The sequence below is a fragment of the Zingiber officinale genome, chromosome 3B (genome assembly GCF_018446385.1).
Source record: "Zingiber officinale cultivar Zhangliang chromosome 3B, Zo_v1.1, whole genome shotgun sequence".
Lineage (NCBI taxonomy): Eukaryota > Viridiplantae > Streptophyta > Magnoliopsida > Zingiberales > Zingiberaceae > Zingiber > Zingiber officinale.
The window spans coordinates 113,005,504-113,023,579 of record NC_055991.1 but is presented as its reverse complement, the minus strand read 5'-3'; the positions used below and the strand labels follow the sequence as shown (position 1 = coordinate 113,023,579).

The 18,076-nt window shown below is 35.5% G+C and overlaps 1 protein-coding gene across 1 annotated transcript; it reads right to left on the bottom strand.

Moving 5' to 3' along the window:
• Positions 1-358: 358 nt before the first annotated feature.
• On the bottom strand, positions 359-13,356 carry LOC121967314 (protein DA1-related 1-like). Its single transcript, XM_042517455.1, has 12 exons — positions 12,936-13,356; positions 11,942-12,092; positions 10,548-10,638; positions 7,645-7,777; positions 6,255-6,375; positions 6,080-6,163; positions 2,961-3,080; positions 2,551-2,763; positions 2,395-2,457; positions 2,153-2,271; positions 1,867-1,925; positions 359-907 (listed from the first exon to the last, which is right to left on the bottom strand). The coding sequence occupies exons 2-12, from the start codon at positions 12,050-12,052 to the stop codon at positions 588-590; spliced, it is 1,434 nt and encodes a 477-aa protein (XP_042373389.1). The 5' UTR covers positions 12,053-12,092; positions 12,936-13,356; the 3' UTR covers positions 359-587.
• Between the last annotated feature and the right edge of the window lie 4,720 nt (positions 13,357-18,076).

Below are 18,076 nucleotides of genomic sequence, written 5' to 3'. Positions count from 1 at the left end.
ACCAAGAGCAGGAGGAGGAAGATGGACGCATGGTCGAAGATTCGCAAGAGGATCAGTTTGGGATTTGGGTGTGGGAGCAAGTGGGCCTGTGAGGTTAAGGAGGACACCATGATCAGACTTCATCATCAAGATCAATACTAGGATTAATTCTTTTTAATTAGTTCCTCAATTATATTGGATGAAAATCGTCCATTGATTCTCCAAGAAATCACATCCAATATATTATAATATTTATATTTGATTTCAATCTCAATCAAGGATTTCTTCGCTTGATGCATCATGATTCATGATATATTTGCTTCTGTAAATGTACTGTGATTTTTATCATTTCTATGTTTGCATAATCAACCACTTAACATGACACTCATAATATTTTTTCTTCATCAAGAGTAGAAACCAAAATTTAGCAACAGTTGATATGTCTATATTCTTTAAAAAGATTCAAAACCAAGTAAGAAAATAGTACTTTGTGTGCCTTTGTATATGTTTATTTTTTTGTTCGACATTGTGTTCTTTCCTTTTATGATATGTAGATTGATATATTTTAAGATGAGATATAAGCTTAGCTAGTCAAATATCTAGGATCTTCAATGCGGGAAGGTTCCTGTTAATCGCATGTGGTCGAGAGTCCGCCTAAGACCATACCGATCCACAGCCCTGTTAGCAGCTCTAAAACCGTCTCCGTATGTTGAAGAGAGATCTGATTCTATCAGATGCTTGAAGAAATCTCCGAGCTTTCTCTCTACTGCAGTTCGAACACCTTTTTTTGAGGACCCGGTTGATGATGAAGATGAAGAACTGGAGGCAACGCTGCTGCCAGCTCCTGATATGATCTCAGAATCCAGCCACATATGACCGAGCACCTGGCAGATGCCTTCTTCGACTTCCGGTTTGAGAGATCGATACCCTGCGAATCCAAGCATATACTCAGATGCATTACAATGATAGATTTTAGAACAACATCAAGAACAAGCCTGAACTATCTGGCTCTGTATCAAGCTGCAATAAGTATTAGCTTCCAAAGATTTAATTTCCACTGAAGAACAGCATAGGAATAAACGACTATAATGTGTTTGGAGCATTTTTGACTGCTATTGTTTCTACGATGCTTCGACGACAAGCAAGCTTTTAGAGAGAAACAGATAGGAAGTGCAGAATTATGCCAGGAGCAAGCTTTTTTCTTCAGTGAATAAAGGACCAAAAAGAAAAAGGTGGCACAAAACTTGTATTAAAGTATGTGTGCCATGTTCTCTTTGTTCTTGATAATAATGGAAGTTGCAAACGGAAATCCTTCAGTTTTATTGGATAGCAGTTAACTAGCAATCATTAATCCATATCATGTTGAGGAACATGTAAAAAGATATCTTTATACTGCCATAAGCATAACCCAAAATAACACAATGTTGATCAGCTTAATAGCAGGGCAAAAGTACTACTACTTGACTATTATCTATCGTTCGAGATTCAAGCTATTGGGATCAGATTAGTGTGATAGTTATGACCTGCTGTATACCACAAAGCATAACTACTACAGGTTAAATATTATTCTTCAAAATTCAAACAATAGCAGATCAGATAAGTATGTCATAGCAACTTTTTAAACTTATAAACTATTTATTTAATAAGCACTCAATAGAAGGTTTGGTTTTATGCCCAGACGATTGATTATAGAAGTTTATTTAAGCTGGAGAGAGCCTCATTTTCTGGGCAGGGCTGAGCCATCAGTGACATGCCAATCTAGAAGCAATCTGAACTGAGGATGGAGTTTTGGGGTCAGTGAAATTTTGAATTCCATAAACTATCTTCTTAATAGTATGAACCATCTCCTTAATAGCATGCAAGGAAAGAAGCACGAGAGAAAGATACCTTTCAGGCGCAACCATGCATGCATCATTTCATGAGCCAATATAGAGCCAGTTAGCAATCTGCACATGGAAAGGAAATCTAATATCAATCAAGGGGAGAATTCAGTATTTCGTAGTTCTGTTGGAGAAAACAAACGTATGAACTTCTTCACAATTTAGAGAAAGAAAGCATTTAGAGTCCAATATGTATCTGAGTTAATTAGCTGAAAATATGAAGTGACCGCAGGAAAATACTGGGGCAGGTGTATAAGATAGCGAGAGAGATTGATGAAACAGAAAAACAATACCTGGGCAAACCATATAGGATAAGAATTGCTGTCACTTCACACCGTCGGACCAGCCTATATGACCCTGTTATCAAATCTATGAGTCTGTTTCCCGGCCCCATTGTTGGCCTCCTCAAAACCTAAATGGTAGTTTTTTCATCAGTGATCTTTAAACAAATCAGTCTCAATTGTTTGAGGTTGGCTATTCAAAAAACATAAAAAGATTAAAAATGGAAACCGAAGGTGACAAGGTGAATTCTTACAGTTCTAACGATTTGCTCTTCAGAAAGGCAGAGACCCCTAGTTTCAGGGAGATGATGTGTGCCCTGCTCTCAGGAGTAAACAGAAATTGTTATTCCAAGACATATATGTTTCTTAAGTACACATTATTTTTCTAGAAGGATTGTCTATTATCTTACATTCTTTTCACCTTCCATAGCCTCATTCAGAGCTTGCCTCTCAACTAGAAGCAATGGAATCTGTTGTTCCACTTTCATGTTTAAACCTTCATAAAATTCTTGTATATCCAGGTAGAGAGGTTGGCACTCGCTTGTGTCCATTATTGAAAAACTAAGACACTCGAGGCAAAGCTTACGGCCATCATCTAAAGTTACATATTTTGCATCTCTTGGCTGAACAAAGCATAATTAAAAAAGAGAAAGCAATTACACTTACAGATGAAAACAACAAATAAGAACATCCAGTGAGATTAATGAAGCATAGTAAACTGGTTGCGGTGGTCTTGCATATTTATTACACGCGACCAGGTCAGAATGATTAATAATAAGTGAAATGAAGAGTTGCCTTATAGCGACTACTGTGTACCAACCTCCATTCTTTCACAGCTACAACACCTTGGAGTGCCATCACGCTCATGTATTGGACAATACTTCTGCCCCCAAAAAGGATGAGCTCGGTATTCAATACGACCATCTCTAATTTGTGGAATCTGAAAATTAAAAAAAAAAGGGTAAAGAAAAGGATGGCATATCCAGAATCAGATATTGCATAAGAAAATAAAAATAAACTGCATGAAAAATGCTTTCAAGCCTCATGAAGTCCTTGACGTCAATGAACAGCAGATATCATGAAATAAACAGCCCAGAGAGAACATTATTACTGAAGCTTCTTCCGATCACAAACTGCATAAGATATCTACAATGCTTGGCTGGAATTCAATTCTATTGATTCAATATAATCTCATAAATATATATTTATTCATGACTATCATCATAGTTCCTAATATCTTGGAACATTGTGTCAAACAGGTCTAATTGTCTCGAAAAATGTTGGAAAATCTGAATTTTTATCTCGGATTAATTGGAAAGTTAGTAAGAAATCCCAAATTGATGGAATTGTGATTTGTTATTTTTAAAGGTTATTTTTTTTTTACCTGTTGTATTCACCAATAACTATAGGATTTTTCAAAAAACATGAGATGTGTTCTCGTTTCCTTACCTATAAAAAAAAGAATTTATTGAACTTATTGAAATTGAACTAATCTCTCTCATTGATGTATTATTTCATCGATATTCAAATCACGATGCAATTTTCTTGTTCCTGAATGGGCCCTTGCAATTCTTTTAGGTTCATGTTCTACTCCGGGAAAAATCTATCCGAATTTTATTTGCACATATAGGGCAAATAATCTCAGTACCACTTCTTTTTTTTAATTCGTTTCATGTCTTTTCCCAACTCAACTATTTGATGTATTCATCATGCTATTCTGTTGGTTATTGGTTGGACGTTTGAAATCACTCTTATAATAACTCATCTTACTTATACTAATATAGTAAGGATAAGAATCCTTTATAATACAAGTAATAATCATACATATATTACCAATTTGGTATTTTCTGAACGGAGCCTGAATACTTTATTTTTATTTTTCCAAGTGAACCATAAATCCTCCTAATTGATAATATGGATCCCAAAATGCAAATATAAATAAATTGATCTAATTACACTTCACGCTCCGAATGATTGATGCTTCCCTCAATACAATATTTCTTGGGCGAAACAGAGGATATCTCGATCGGGGGAGAAAACGGGTAAATTCCATATGACTCAATATGTCTGACAAGTCGCACTATAACTCAACCCAAGTTGCATCTTCCTCTCCGGGATTCCGAAAAGGTACTTTTGGAACACCAACGGGCATTAATTTAAAGACAAAATTGAGTACTATACTTCACGTTAATATGGAAACGTAACAATGGCTTTATCATCTTTATCTCTTTTTCTCTTTATTTTTATTGTATTTTATACATAGATTTTTATACATAGATTGAAAGGTTTATAGAGTAAGACAGAATGAATAAAGAGAAAATTTAACTAACGTATCAATCGTTGGAATGATAAACAAGTATCTATGTATTTGTTTCCCGAAAGTAGGAGTAATCCTCCCATTGCGTATTGGTACTTATCGGGTATAGAATAGATCCGCTTCTCTTTGTTCTTACGAACAGAATTTTTACCTTATTTTCAATGAAACGGAATAAATATTAACCTTTTCTCATACAGAATCTACTGAAAAGTTAGGTACATAGTATAGTCTTTTCATAAATGGGAGTTAGCACTCGATTTAGTTGGTGTCACCCAACCGAATATGATTCAATCATATACTCATTGAATGAGTAAAGAGTAAATTTTAAAGTTCAGCCAATCCCTCTTTTTTTTCAAAAGACCTCTAGGAGTCTTTCTATTTCTCATTTCCATATTTTAGAACAACCATTTTGTATTTACTCCTTTGAGAATAAAGGAATTGTAGTATCGATTGTTTTGAAAATCCTATACCTGTTTCATGGTATCAGAGCTCAAAACAACCTAACTGTATAACCAGAAGCAATGACTGATTCCTCTTCTACCTATATTACTCCACCAACAAGCCACCCACTGGTCTTCCACCTTCTCTACCGTTTGATGACCATTATTTGCAGATTAGTCGACACAAACTGAATGGGATAAATTCAAAGAATGGTTTCAATCTATTTTTTTATAATCAAAGGCAAAGAGAAGGATGATTTCTCTCTTAGACTTGCTGACCTCTATCTGTCGATGCACCGAAATACCTAACCTGAGAAGTAGGTAATTATTATGGCAGGGCTAATTAATATGATGGAGTCAAATACTAGGTGTACCTACATTTTCTATGAAACTGCTCAAGAGATATGGGAGGTTGCTTAATAAATTCATTCCAATCTTGAAAACACAGTTTCAGTATATGATCCACACAATTCAACAAGGTATTCTTAGTGTTACGAATACTATAACACACTAATAGAGTTATGACAAGAGATGGAACTTTTTGTGATCCAAAGTGGGAGTGTCAGATTAATGACTGAAATATAGCAAGATGTTAGAGGGAGTCTGACTTCAGATTAATGAATGAAATCTATTTTTGATAGACTTGCGCAAAAGCTTTAACACTAAGTGATGGTAAACACACAAATTGATGGTAAATTTTAAAGTTTCGATTGATAGGTGTTCTTCTCCAACTTGAGGGAAGAGTTGGAAAGTTTGGATCTTAATCCTAGAATAATTAGAAAGTTGATAAGAGATCCTGGATTGATGGAATTGTGATTTGTTACTGCTTTTAGATGTTAATCTACCATAGTGCATTCTCCCATAATTATAAGATTTGGCTCTAGTTAAGGGTTTTTGTTTCTAATTTTCTTATTTAGAACAATCATTTTGTATTTATTCCTTTGAGAATAATGAAATTGTAGTGCCGATTGTTTTCAATATCATATTCTTGAAATTATGATTAATCTGAAAGTTGATAGGAAATCCGAGATTGGTAGAATTGTGATTTGTTGTTGTATTTAGAGGGTAATTTACCATAGTGTATTCTCCCATAATTATGAGATTTGGCTCTCGTTGAGGAAATACAGATTGTTTTCAATCCTATTCTTGTTTCAAAAACAATATGGGAAACAAAACACTTACAAAAATTTTGCATACATCACACTTTGGATGATAGAGTTTTCTGTGGCAAGCCTTGTGATAAGGATTATTCCCATGCATGGAGAACTGCCAAAAAAATAAAAAATAAAAAAATAATAACAGACTATTAGATGCAACTTAATGCAAAGAAAACATCAGTGAAGCTCTCAATTTTCACCTCATAGTCTGTTATTGGTCTATTGCATTCATGACAACGAAAACACTCCGGATGCCAAATAGAACCAGCAGCACTCAGATAACGACCATTGCCAACCTCCTTGTTGCATCCCGCACACCTCCTAAAAAATGTGAGGGAAAATGCTAATGAAACAAATATCTAAAAGTGTCTCTGTAGATATTGAAACATGAAGAATTACTCTGTTATTTCTTAGCCAGCAGGTTTGCTGCAGAATCAAATAGATTTGCCATCGTGATTTGAATATATAAAGAAGAAATTGTCATTGTCTACTCAAAACATAAATACTTTACCTAAAAAACTGGATTTAATTTGTTGTGGATAGTCAATATAGTGATAGAATGACTATGGAAATTCCTAAAAATGACGGTTGAATTTTTAGTTGCATGTAAGAAAGTCACATAAAGAAAGTGTGGCAATCCATGTTGTATATCCTTTTCCTTTGCCTGAACAGGATGAGAAGTTATATCCTTGAATTGTGCGTCATTTGCCTCGTAATTACACTTACGAAGAAAATGTCAATTCTTGGTTCCCCAAAGCAGTTACTTTTGCAAACCATTATCATTGTTATCGCCGTCAACTCATGTTTGTCCCAACTATTTAGAGTCAACTATCTCCATTGGGCTTTATGCAGGACATATCACTAATCTATTCAAATTAGTTAAATCAATTTTTATTTGATTGATTAATATTCTTTGTTTTCTCTACCATTCGACCCTAATAAATTCAACTCCTCAAAACATAAAATATATCAATCATTTTTGACATGTTCATACTATCTCAATCTACTTTCTTTATTGGTGCTATACCTAATTGCTCTTAAATAGTAGCATTTTTTTTTACTTTATCCTTTTAACGAATGTGTTGCTTCCCAACAACGCAACAATGACCTATAATGTATGGCTAGTCATACCATAGCCTTATAAAAACTTTCGTACTACCAAATTTCAGTCATTGATGTGTGTCAACTACACTTGTGTAATGGCAGTACATAGAAGCACTCTAACTTGTCAACCCACCACTAGAAGTAGAATCATTCATTCAAACACCATAAGATATCAATTTGACAATTATTCTCAATATACTGTAGGTTACGTCATTTCCCGGCAGCTTAAGGTTTTAGACGAATCAGCAGTGATTAAAAATTTAATGCATTATTTTCATAAATATGGTCATCAATAGGGTAAAGCTTCGAGAAAATGTGATCATGGATATAACATGCATTATCCCACAAGCAAATCAAGCTCCCAGATGGGCTTGAAGTGCTAACAGAATTCATAGATGTCTTTTTATAATTGCTTGCCCTAAGGTTACCCATTCTTGCATTGGCATATTGTACAAGCAAAGTGATATCAGAAGTAGAGACAAGTACCTGTAGACAGGAGGAAAGATATTTGGGAATGGTTGATAATGTCGCCCATTTTGATGGGGAGGAGACTCATTATTCAAACTTTCTTGTAAAGCCCTTGCAAGTTGTTCATCCTCCTCTAGGTGAGCTTTATTGTCTGTAAAAGGAAAGACATGCCATTTAAAGAAGAATACAAATAACATAAAAAAAGAACATATAATGAACTCATTCCATAAATAAATGAAACACAAGCTGACTATTTGTTGTCCAACTAAAAAACTAAAAAGAAGTAAACTTATTTTTCCTAATAGTGAAAAGATAGGACTTGAAGCTTCCTAGTTCACAGATTAGGAGGGAACAGATTGAACTGAAGGTTTTTGTATACCTGAGGCGAGGTTAAGCCAGCTTAATTGTGTAGTCAGTCATGGTTAAGCCAGCTTAATTTTGCAAGAGACACCACTATTATTCTATTAGAGGAGCAAACAAGTTATAAGTCCAAACTATCTGGGGTCGATAGATACATAGATCTTATCTTCCATTGAACTATATGAAAAGCTATATCACGCTTTTGATTATAATAGAGTTTTGTTAGAAATATACACCTCTAATTGTAGAACTATAGGTCATCTTTCAACAATTCTACATCATCTTAAAATATTTTCTCATTTTAATCTTCAACTCTGAAGGGAAGCCTTGTCGCAATGGTAAAGTTGTTGCTTTGCGACCAAAAGGTCACGGGTTCAAATCCTGGAAATAGCCTCTTGGAAAAAGCAGGGTAAGGCTGCGTACAATGGATCCTTCCCCGGTACCCCGCATAGCGGAAGCTTCGTGCACCGGGCTGCCCTTTTTTAATCTTCAACTCTAATCATTTCAATCAGTCTAACTATACAAAAACTGGTCATTTTCAACAAGTCTATGCCATCTTAAAATATTTATGCATTATATCATCATTGGATTTACACCTAGTTGTTCCCATTTAATAGTTTTTTAAAAATATATATATTTCTAATAGTCTCAAGCATCCATCCTAGTGAATTAACATCTAACTTATTCACATCTCTATTAAATTATTATTTATGTGGTGTTTCCTAATTGCCCAAAACTCAATAGTCAAACTCATGCAAGTTTGGGGAAATTGTGCTAGTTGACCCGTACACTCATGTAAGTGTAAGATTCATACACCAAAGTAAAATAGGTCAAAATCTGAAAGGCCCTTAACTGAATTAGATGGAGTTCTCATACAGCCTTTTTCCGAGTCATAAACTCATGAACTTGGTCACAGGACAATTCAACCCAGTACTTTCTGCTCAAGTGCCTGGCATTTGTCAACCTAATTTTTTGGTGTTTTTTCATTTTCAACATTCATTGCTCTCTTACTCATCAAACCTTACTTCTTTCATATCATCATTGAGCTTTTCTCACTTCATAATTGCCTTTATCTCGCATATTTTTTCTACTCTTCTTCATCCTCTCTTCTTCTGTGGCTAAGTTCTCTGCTGATTATCCAATACCCACCACCACTATCCTGTGCTTGAAACAGGTTACATCAGCTTATACTCTTCCTCACTGGTTTTACAACTCCAAGTGAGAAATTCCAAACGATCAAAACATATGAAAATTTAGTGTTCTCCATTTCCCCCTTTTTTTTCTTCTTTTTTTTTGCATGCTTCATGTTTTTGGGTTTTATGCTTGTATTGTGTTTGAATGTTGAAACACTCAACTTCTGTATTACAGTATACCCGTGTTTACTTGAAAACTTGAGGTTGTGAACTAGTTCTTGAAGTCGGAAATGTGTTCATCGTTAGTTTAATTCAGAATCATGTGATATGTTAATTGAGTTAGATTATTGATCATGATTTATTTCATCTTTTTTTTTCATTTTACTTGTAAATTATATTGAAAGTTATCCAACCATAGATTCTTACAATTATAAGATCCAAGTCCACGGATCCTCGTTTGAATCTATATAGTATAGTCAGCTTGTTAGCCTTGGACCCCAAAAGGCATAGTTAATTGTATCATGGCTTTATTAAACTTTTTAGCCTAAACCCAAAAATCACACACGTCACTCACTAGAATCACCTGTGTATCTCAATTATCTGCTCATTATCCTATTATAGTACCATCATCAACATCTACTTATTGTTAAATAGGTTCACAATCTTAAAACTTGTTTTTGAGGTTAAGTATATTTCATATCTTCAACTTAAAATCTTTAGGTTCTATAGTTCCTTGCAAAAATTCAAGTTTATTCTATTTTTGCCCTCAACCACAAGCAGTGCAAAGAAGAAATAAAAATAATTTTTGGCAAAGAAAATATTGGAATCCACAATATCTACAGTGTGCAGGTCACCAAGTTTATCTCCATCTTCCCTAAAATGCAGAAGATAAAATAAATATAGGTAAATACTAACATTAACATCCAGCAAGTAAGTACCTAGTAACAGTCAAAATTTTTGAAGTTAAAGATGTTAGTGGCAAACAGACTTTCAAGTATCACACTTACAAGTGGGCACTGATATATCCAGAGTAGGTTGGCAATGGAAAGTCATTCTCAGTTAGGAAAAAGCCAATTGTTGTAAGGACATTTTTATGATATGAAAATGAAGAAACAAGACCAGTGTTACTGATTTAGCTTCACAGCTGGAAGGTATTGTCATTGAAGATGAAAAATCAATAGATACCATAGAGAAAACAAAAAGACCATCAGCAGTAAATCATAGTTAAACATGAATTAGGAACTTCACAGCTGACACCTATCAGTTTCTCAAATTGAGTAGCATAATATTTTCTTTGTTGATAAATATATATCATGTTTGGTGTTATTCTCCTTAGTTGATTCCTCTTAATGCACATTATTACTACAATGTTGATTCTTTATGATAGTCATAAATGAATAGTTGATATGGCATCAACATAATACTAACCAATAGCCTTGCCCTTGTCCTGCTCTTCTTCCGCTAGTGAAAGCGCGATGGCATGATCATAGTCTTCGTCTTCATGTTCCCGGTGAATATCCTTGCACCAGGTATTTCATAAATTTCAGTGAGCAAGGTTGTGAAAAAACTTTCCAAGTTGGATCATTTATATAAGAAGCAGTGATGAAGGTATGCAACAATAACAGATTTAACATATTAGATAAAGGCTAATGTGGGTTGACAGAAATTCAAGGATCCTTACTCTATAGAAATTCTATGGATATTGACATAAAATACATAATTGGCACAATGAGAATACAAAAATGTGTTACATCTGCTAAATAATCATGGTATTACAGCAGACAGTGCTTAAGTATAGTAGATGATTCATGTTAGCTGTAGTAGCAGTCAGTAACTGTAATCTGCCAGGATGCAGAGTTAACAGTTATTAGCATGCAAGTAAAAGAATGAAGAGTTTTACCACTAAGAAATTTAAGTTAAAAATAAATTTGGCTGAGAACGAAGGACTCTATAACCTAGATGCATGGCATTGTCATTGCAAGCTTGCAATCAGCTCAACTGGAGTTTTGCTACTAGGACAACAAGGACTTACAGAAGCTACAAGATTTTAATCATCCCTATTTCTTTTCCATCCATAAGCCTAGTGATTGTGAAGAGAGAATTCATTGTTCTAAAATACTCTGTGTTTGCAACATACAACACAATTCATTAGTTTTATATGTGATCTTCTCTAATAACTATATCCATTACATAATCTACACCATCTAAAATAACCAATACATCTTCTACATCAAACACATCCAGTATCCGCTCTATTCACTATGTAAGAACTTCATCCACCAAATCCATTAAAAAGAATCACTTCCACCTGAGTCCACACACGTGTTGATGTACAAGCCGGTTGAGTTGGCAACAAAAAAATTTCACCCTCATCTTGATAATGTTCTGGTTGTGGAGCAGTAAAGAGCATCAGGTTCACAACAATGTGATTAGTTCTGGACTATGTACATCTACTTGACCATCAACATCCTCTTCATCAAATCCTTCGGACCAAATAAATTTTAACAATGATGGATTGTTAGAAAAAGGTTCACAACTCCTGAAAAGGAGTTTTTCGGTTTGATAACTTGACATTTTCCTTTCATGAGGCACTTCAATATTGGTGGCGAGTTACAGAAAAAAGACAAGGAAGCTTGAGATCTCCTTATTAATAGCATTGTAAAAAGACCGTATTATTAATTGCATTGTGAAAAGACTGTCTGTGTATTTTCAAGTCAAAAATTGATTTTCGAAAACAAGCAAAATATGTATTCCAGAATCGATAGCATTATTAATAAGTTCATAAATGATAAAGGATAAAAATTTAAGGGAAATGGGAGTACCAATGAACTAGAGGGTTCATCCCAAAAACCTTCGTATGAGTGCCCTCCATGGGACTGACCAGCTGAAATGATAAGCATTGATTCTTCAACAATTTCATTTAACCAAACCATAACGCTAAATGTTTGATTGTGTATCCCTCACAGTATTTGCCTGTGCAATGACAAGTCTGATTAACAACCCAGTCCAAGAGCCAAACCAAAGAAACATACAATTATAGGCAATTCATAATTTTGATATATTGGATAGTATGGGATGACTCAACCTTGTGGCAAAAAAAAGACAATGCCTACTGCTTTAAGAAATTCACAAAATCAAGAATGCAAAAGGACTGGAAAATTTCTGAGTTTCAAATGAAAAAAAAATTTGGAAGCACATGTCATGAAGTAGAAGTTGAACAACAACAACAACAATAACAACAACAACCAAGCCTTATCCCACTAGGTGGGGTCGGCTTGGTAGAAGTTGAACACCCATCAATTTTTAAACATCTCAAATCAAAAGACAGAGAGGGGGAAAGAGAGAGAAACTCACAAAGTTGAAGCAGTCCAAGTTTTGTAGTAGTAAAGATTTTGGCAACCAATTTGATGTTCACAATCAATAAAATATTTGAACGTAATTCCTAAATGAGTAAAGCTCTTTCTTCTGCAAAATTATCCCCTCAAGTCTCACAAGCACGCTATTGCTAAGAAGACATGTTATAATATTTCATGCAATAAGAATCCCCCCAAGGGGAGCTAAATTCAGCAGCAAAAACAATTACGTATGAACTAAACCTTTACCAATAGTCTTAAATCAATAGACATCCCAATCAACAACATTTTACTCAAATGCCCGAAGACTGGAGCACATGACTTATCACACAAATAACTTAAATGTGCCATAAGAAAAGGCAATCTCAGAGTTTATAAGACACACAGAGGAACCGGAAAGGGGAAACATATGCAAACACGAGTAAACTAGCAGACAAGTATCAACGAAGTTTCGAATCCCTACCTATGGAAGAAGGCGATCTAGCAACGGAGAACGGATCGACACTTTAATCAGATGCAGGGAACCATATTGTTGTACTCTCCTTCGCCACCATCGTTAAAAAAAAAAAAGACCTTTTGCACTTGGTCGAGATCAAGGAAGTTCCAAAGGCTCACAGATAACACGAAACTTAAATTCTTCTATCAAAACCGAGGCAAAAGTCAAAAAGAAGGCATAGTGCTGGAAAAAGCATTCTTTTCGCGTTCTTTTCTCCTACGCTCTCAATCACCCGCATCAGCATCAACTCACGCCATGGATCAGAATTTGATCGGGGAAGACGACGTTGGGCAAGGTACCCAGGAGTAGGAGTCCCCAGAACAAACTTTTTCTACTCCTGGACCTCACCTAGCCCCTTACCTGCCCCGCCAACGAGGAGACACGGGTGGGATCCGCCTTCGAAGAACTGGCTCGCCCGTTGACTTCGAGTTACTTCCAAGTAGGGTAGTGTTCCGGGTAAGCAAAATAGGGCAAAAGGCTGGCGCTTTGGAGCGGGGAAAAGCGGAGGATGCAGCGTCACTTTCGCGTATTTGGAGCTACGTCGGAGGCGGTCCCCGCTCCTCCGTCCACTACCGCACACGAAGCGATCAGATACTGTGATGACTGAAGAAGAAATCCATCGTTGTCCACTCGGCGATAATTTATTGGCGGCCACTTTTTTTATTCTCTCCGTAGGAAAAGAATTAAATGACGCTGCTGCTTCCGATGGAATACCTTGATGTACTTCGCCGGCGCCATCGAGAACGGCGGCGAATCCGCTTACTTAATACGCTACCGTTTAGCTCGCTCTCCTTCCAAAATTTGAGGGAAAATTCCAATTATAAATGTTTATATATATAAATATAATTTATTTTCTTTCTTTGAACGTCACTCTTGTTTCTTCTCTCTTTAATTTAGTGAAATAATTCTATCATAAATATTTTTAATTTATTTTTTATTTTAGCATTCTCTGCAAAGTGCATTAAATTTGATGAAAAATTTATACTGGGCAATCTGAGTTTGATGTACCCACATGCGAAAATACCGAAAGTTTACTTTTAAAAGAGTACGTAGAAATTAAGAAAAAAAATAATTATACTATTAAATTTAAAATTAATTTATATATATATATATAGTTAAATTAATAAATTCTAAACTTTAAATAAAAAAAATAAATTATCCTAAAAATTATAAATAAATAAATAAATATAATATAATATCATCTCAAACTCACGATGCTACAGTTAGAAATATTGAAAGTTTCTCACATAAAAAAACAAAGTGTGAAGTGGAATATGACTTGAAGTTTTGAAAAAATAAAAGGTAATATGATGGTGTCAATCTGAAGATAATGACGAGTAATATGACGATCAATTTAAATATATTTCGTTTGTTCATAAAAAATTAAATTACGTGTAATTTGAATAACATTCTGATTATCACAATATAATGGAGTAGGTTGATAAAGAGAGATACTCATATCCGCAAGCAACCAATGCAACCAAACTATCTCATAAGTATTTTAGGCTATGACACGATACTTAGCTTCTGTGGAAAATCTAGAAATAACATTTTGCTTCTTACTCTTACAAGAAATGACGGAATCATCCAGAAAAATGTAGAAGTCAGTGATAGATTTGTCATCCGTAGGATTATCAGCCCAATCTGCATCATAGTATGTACGCAGCTCAAGAGATGAAGTAGAAGAAAATAAAAGGCTTTGAAATTGAGTGCCCCGAAGATACCTAAAAATACGAAGAACAGCAGCCTAATGAACTGTAGTTGGTGCAACGACAAATTGACTAACCACATGAACATCATACACAATATCTAAATGAGTCACGATGAGATAAACCAAGCTTCTAACAATAGTTCTGTACAAACTAGGATCCGACAAAGGTAAGTCATCAGATGGAGAATATCGAACATTAGTCTCAATAGGAGTATCAACAACTCTATTATCAGTAAGACGAGCACGCTCAAACAAATCATAGATATACTTTGACTGGGATAAAAGCTAACTTTTTGAGGAATAAGCAACCTCAATACCCAGAAAGTAGCGCAGTATACACAAGTCTTTCATAGCAAAACAACGAGCAACTCAAACTTCAAAGAAACAATTCCATCAGAATCATCACCAGTAATAATCATGTCATCAACATATAATGATAAAAGAATATGACCTACACTTATACATCTGACAAAAAATGTTGAATTATGATTACTAGGATGAAAACCAAGCGAAGTAATCACTGTAGAGAACTTCTCAAACCAAACATAAGATGCTTGTTTAAGACCATAAAGCTCTTTACGAATCCTGCAAACTTCACTAAGTTGTCGTGAAATACCAGGAGGAGGTGTCATATGAACCTCTTTATGAAGATCACCATTTAGAAATACATTTTTGACATCCATCTGAGATATTCTCCATCGACAAATAGAAGCAACAACAATTAGAGTACGAACAGTCGCCATTTTTGCAATAGGAGCAAATGCTTCCTTATATCCATGTCATACTCCTAAGAATAACCTTTAGCAACAAGCCGAACTTTATATCATTCAATAGATCCATCAGATTTAGTTTTGATCTTATATACCGAACGAAAACCAATAGTGTATTTTTCTGGTGTCAACAGAACCAAATCCCATGTATGAGTCTGATGCAAAGCAATTAATTCCTTAATCATAGTACTCTGCCAAAGTCGATGACAAACAACTTCTCTATAGGATACAGACTCAGAAAGATAATGAATAGATGCAACAAATGAAGTAAAAAAATGAGAATAACAAGCGTAAGCAAAATATAGTAGTTTAGTAGACTTACGAACACGAGTGGATTGTCGACGGTGGAGAAAAGGATCATCCACAACCTCATAAAATGATTGGGTAGTGGCAGAAGGAGGAGCATGTGGAGGGGATATCTCAGGAATTAAAGTACCAAATTCAGTTGAGATACCAGTAGGAGCTATGGGTGAAGCTTCCTCAGTGTCGATATTGAAAGGATTAATGTAAAGTAGATTTAACTTTGTCATATTATATGAATTAGCTGGAATAGAAAAGAATGGAACATGCTCAAGAAACACAACATGATAAGAGACATACACTTTTTGACTAATGGGATCAAAGCAACGATATCCTTTTTGAGTAACATAATTGTTGGAACCCCAAGGTTATTTTTGGTGTGATCAACCAAGTTTAGGTTAGGTCCTGTTATACTTTGATCCCTGTGTCTAAGTGTACAAGAGCTTAAGAGCACAGGAAGTCGAGCGGAAGACGCAGCTAGCGAGAAGGACGACACGGGAGAGAGTCGACGGGTTCGGTGTGTCTGAGGGACGAGTTGCTGCAGAAGAGTACACCGGTGGATGAGAAGAACGCGCGTGGCAGTCCAAGGGACGAGAAGCTAGGGAGGAAAGCTGCTCAAGGAGAAGGCCGAAATTGGGTTCAAGTGAGCCTTATTTTAGTTGGCCAAAATCACCTAAGCGGAAGAGTGAGAGGGAGAGGAAAGAAGCTGAAGCCTTCTGCTGGAAGGCGCCTTCACTATGCATGGAAGGCGCCTTCAAGCCTTCATGGAAGGCGCCTTCAAGCCTTCATGGAAGGCGCCTTCAAGCCTTCATGGAAGGCGCCTTCAAGCCTTCATGGAAGGCACCTTCAAGCCTTCATGGAAGGCGCCTTCCTTACGCATGAAAGGCGCCTTTAACTCATCGTGGAAGGCGCCTTCGACCAGGCAATTCTGGTCGTTGTGGAAAAGGATAAAGTTTTATCCTTGGCCTCACTGGAGGTGCCTCCCAGCCCTATGGAAAGCGCCTTCAGCCTGCGGATAAGATTTTCCAAGGACTATAAAATAACCCCTAGAGCTAGCAAAAATGTAATAAATTTTGTATTCACTTTCTTAGTCTTTTCTGAGCTTCCATTGTGTATAAAAGGCTTCTCCATCTTCAGCAAAGGAGATTCTTAGTGAGCTTTCATCTGCCTTGGATTAACAACCATTTAGGTTGTAACCAAGTAATTCTTGGCCTTTTATTTATTTTATTTAAGTTGTTATTTCTATTTTAATTGCTTTGCTAATCTAAGTCGAAAGACGAGAAAGGAGTTTTTGTTTTAGTGTTTCAGGCGACTCATCCCTCTCCAGCCGGCCTACTTGTCCAATAACAATAACCCCAAAAGACACAAAGAGCGGACTGAGAGACTAATTCATTACGCTCGACATGTGGATGAAGGATGAAGCAAGTACAACTAAAACACACAAAGAGGAATAGAGAGGAGCATGCCCATACAATTTTTCAAAAGGTGATAAACCTGAATTGTGTGAGATTGGAATTCTATTAATCACGTGAGTAGCGGTAAGGATTGCTTCCCCCAAAAGGTACTAGAAACACTAGTAGATAGTAAAAATGAATGAGCTATTTCAACAAGATGTCTATGTTTTCATTCAGCCACATCATTCTGTTCAAGAGTATATATACAAGATATTTGATGAATAATACTATCAGAAGCAAATAAATGTGAAAAATGATTCGAAATGTATTCACCCCCCCCCCCTCGCATCACAATAAAAATATTTTATGACACTAGACTATTGAATTTTTCACAACGGCTCTAAAGTTGTTGAAAATGGTAAGATAATCAGACCTATATTTTATAAGATAGACCCAAGAGTAACAAGTGTAATCATCAATAAATGAAACATAATACCTTGCCCTTTGTAGAAATAGGAGAAGGTCCCCACATATTAGAATTAATGAGATTAAATGGAGCAGAAGAAAAAGAAAGACTTTTAGAAAATGATAAGACAAAATATTTGGCCAGTTTACAACCACTACAATTAAAAATACCAAAACTTTTTAAAGGTCCTAATACTCCTGTAGAAGCTAAAAACTACAAACAATACACTAAAATATGACCTAAACGAGAGTGTCACAAATAAAAATCAGAAGATGAATGACTCAGATGAAAAGATGATAAATTCACACTCAAAGCTACAACTTCTGATACTTTGAGTTGATCTTAAACATAAAGACCTCCTTGCTTATGGTTTGTCCCAATTAGCCTCTGAGATTGTGGGTCCTAAACATAACAATTGGATGAAAAAAGAGACTAGGTATCCAAACTTACATAATTGACTAATAGAA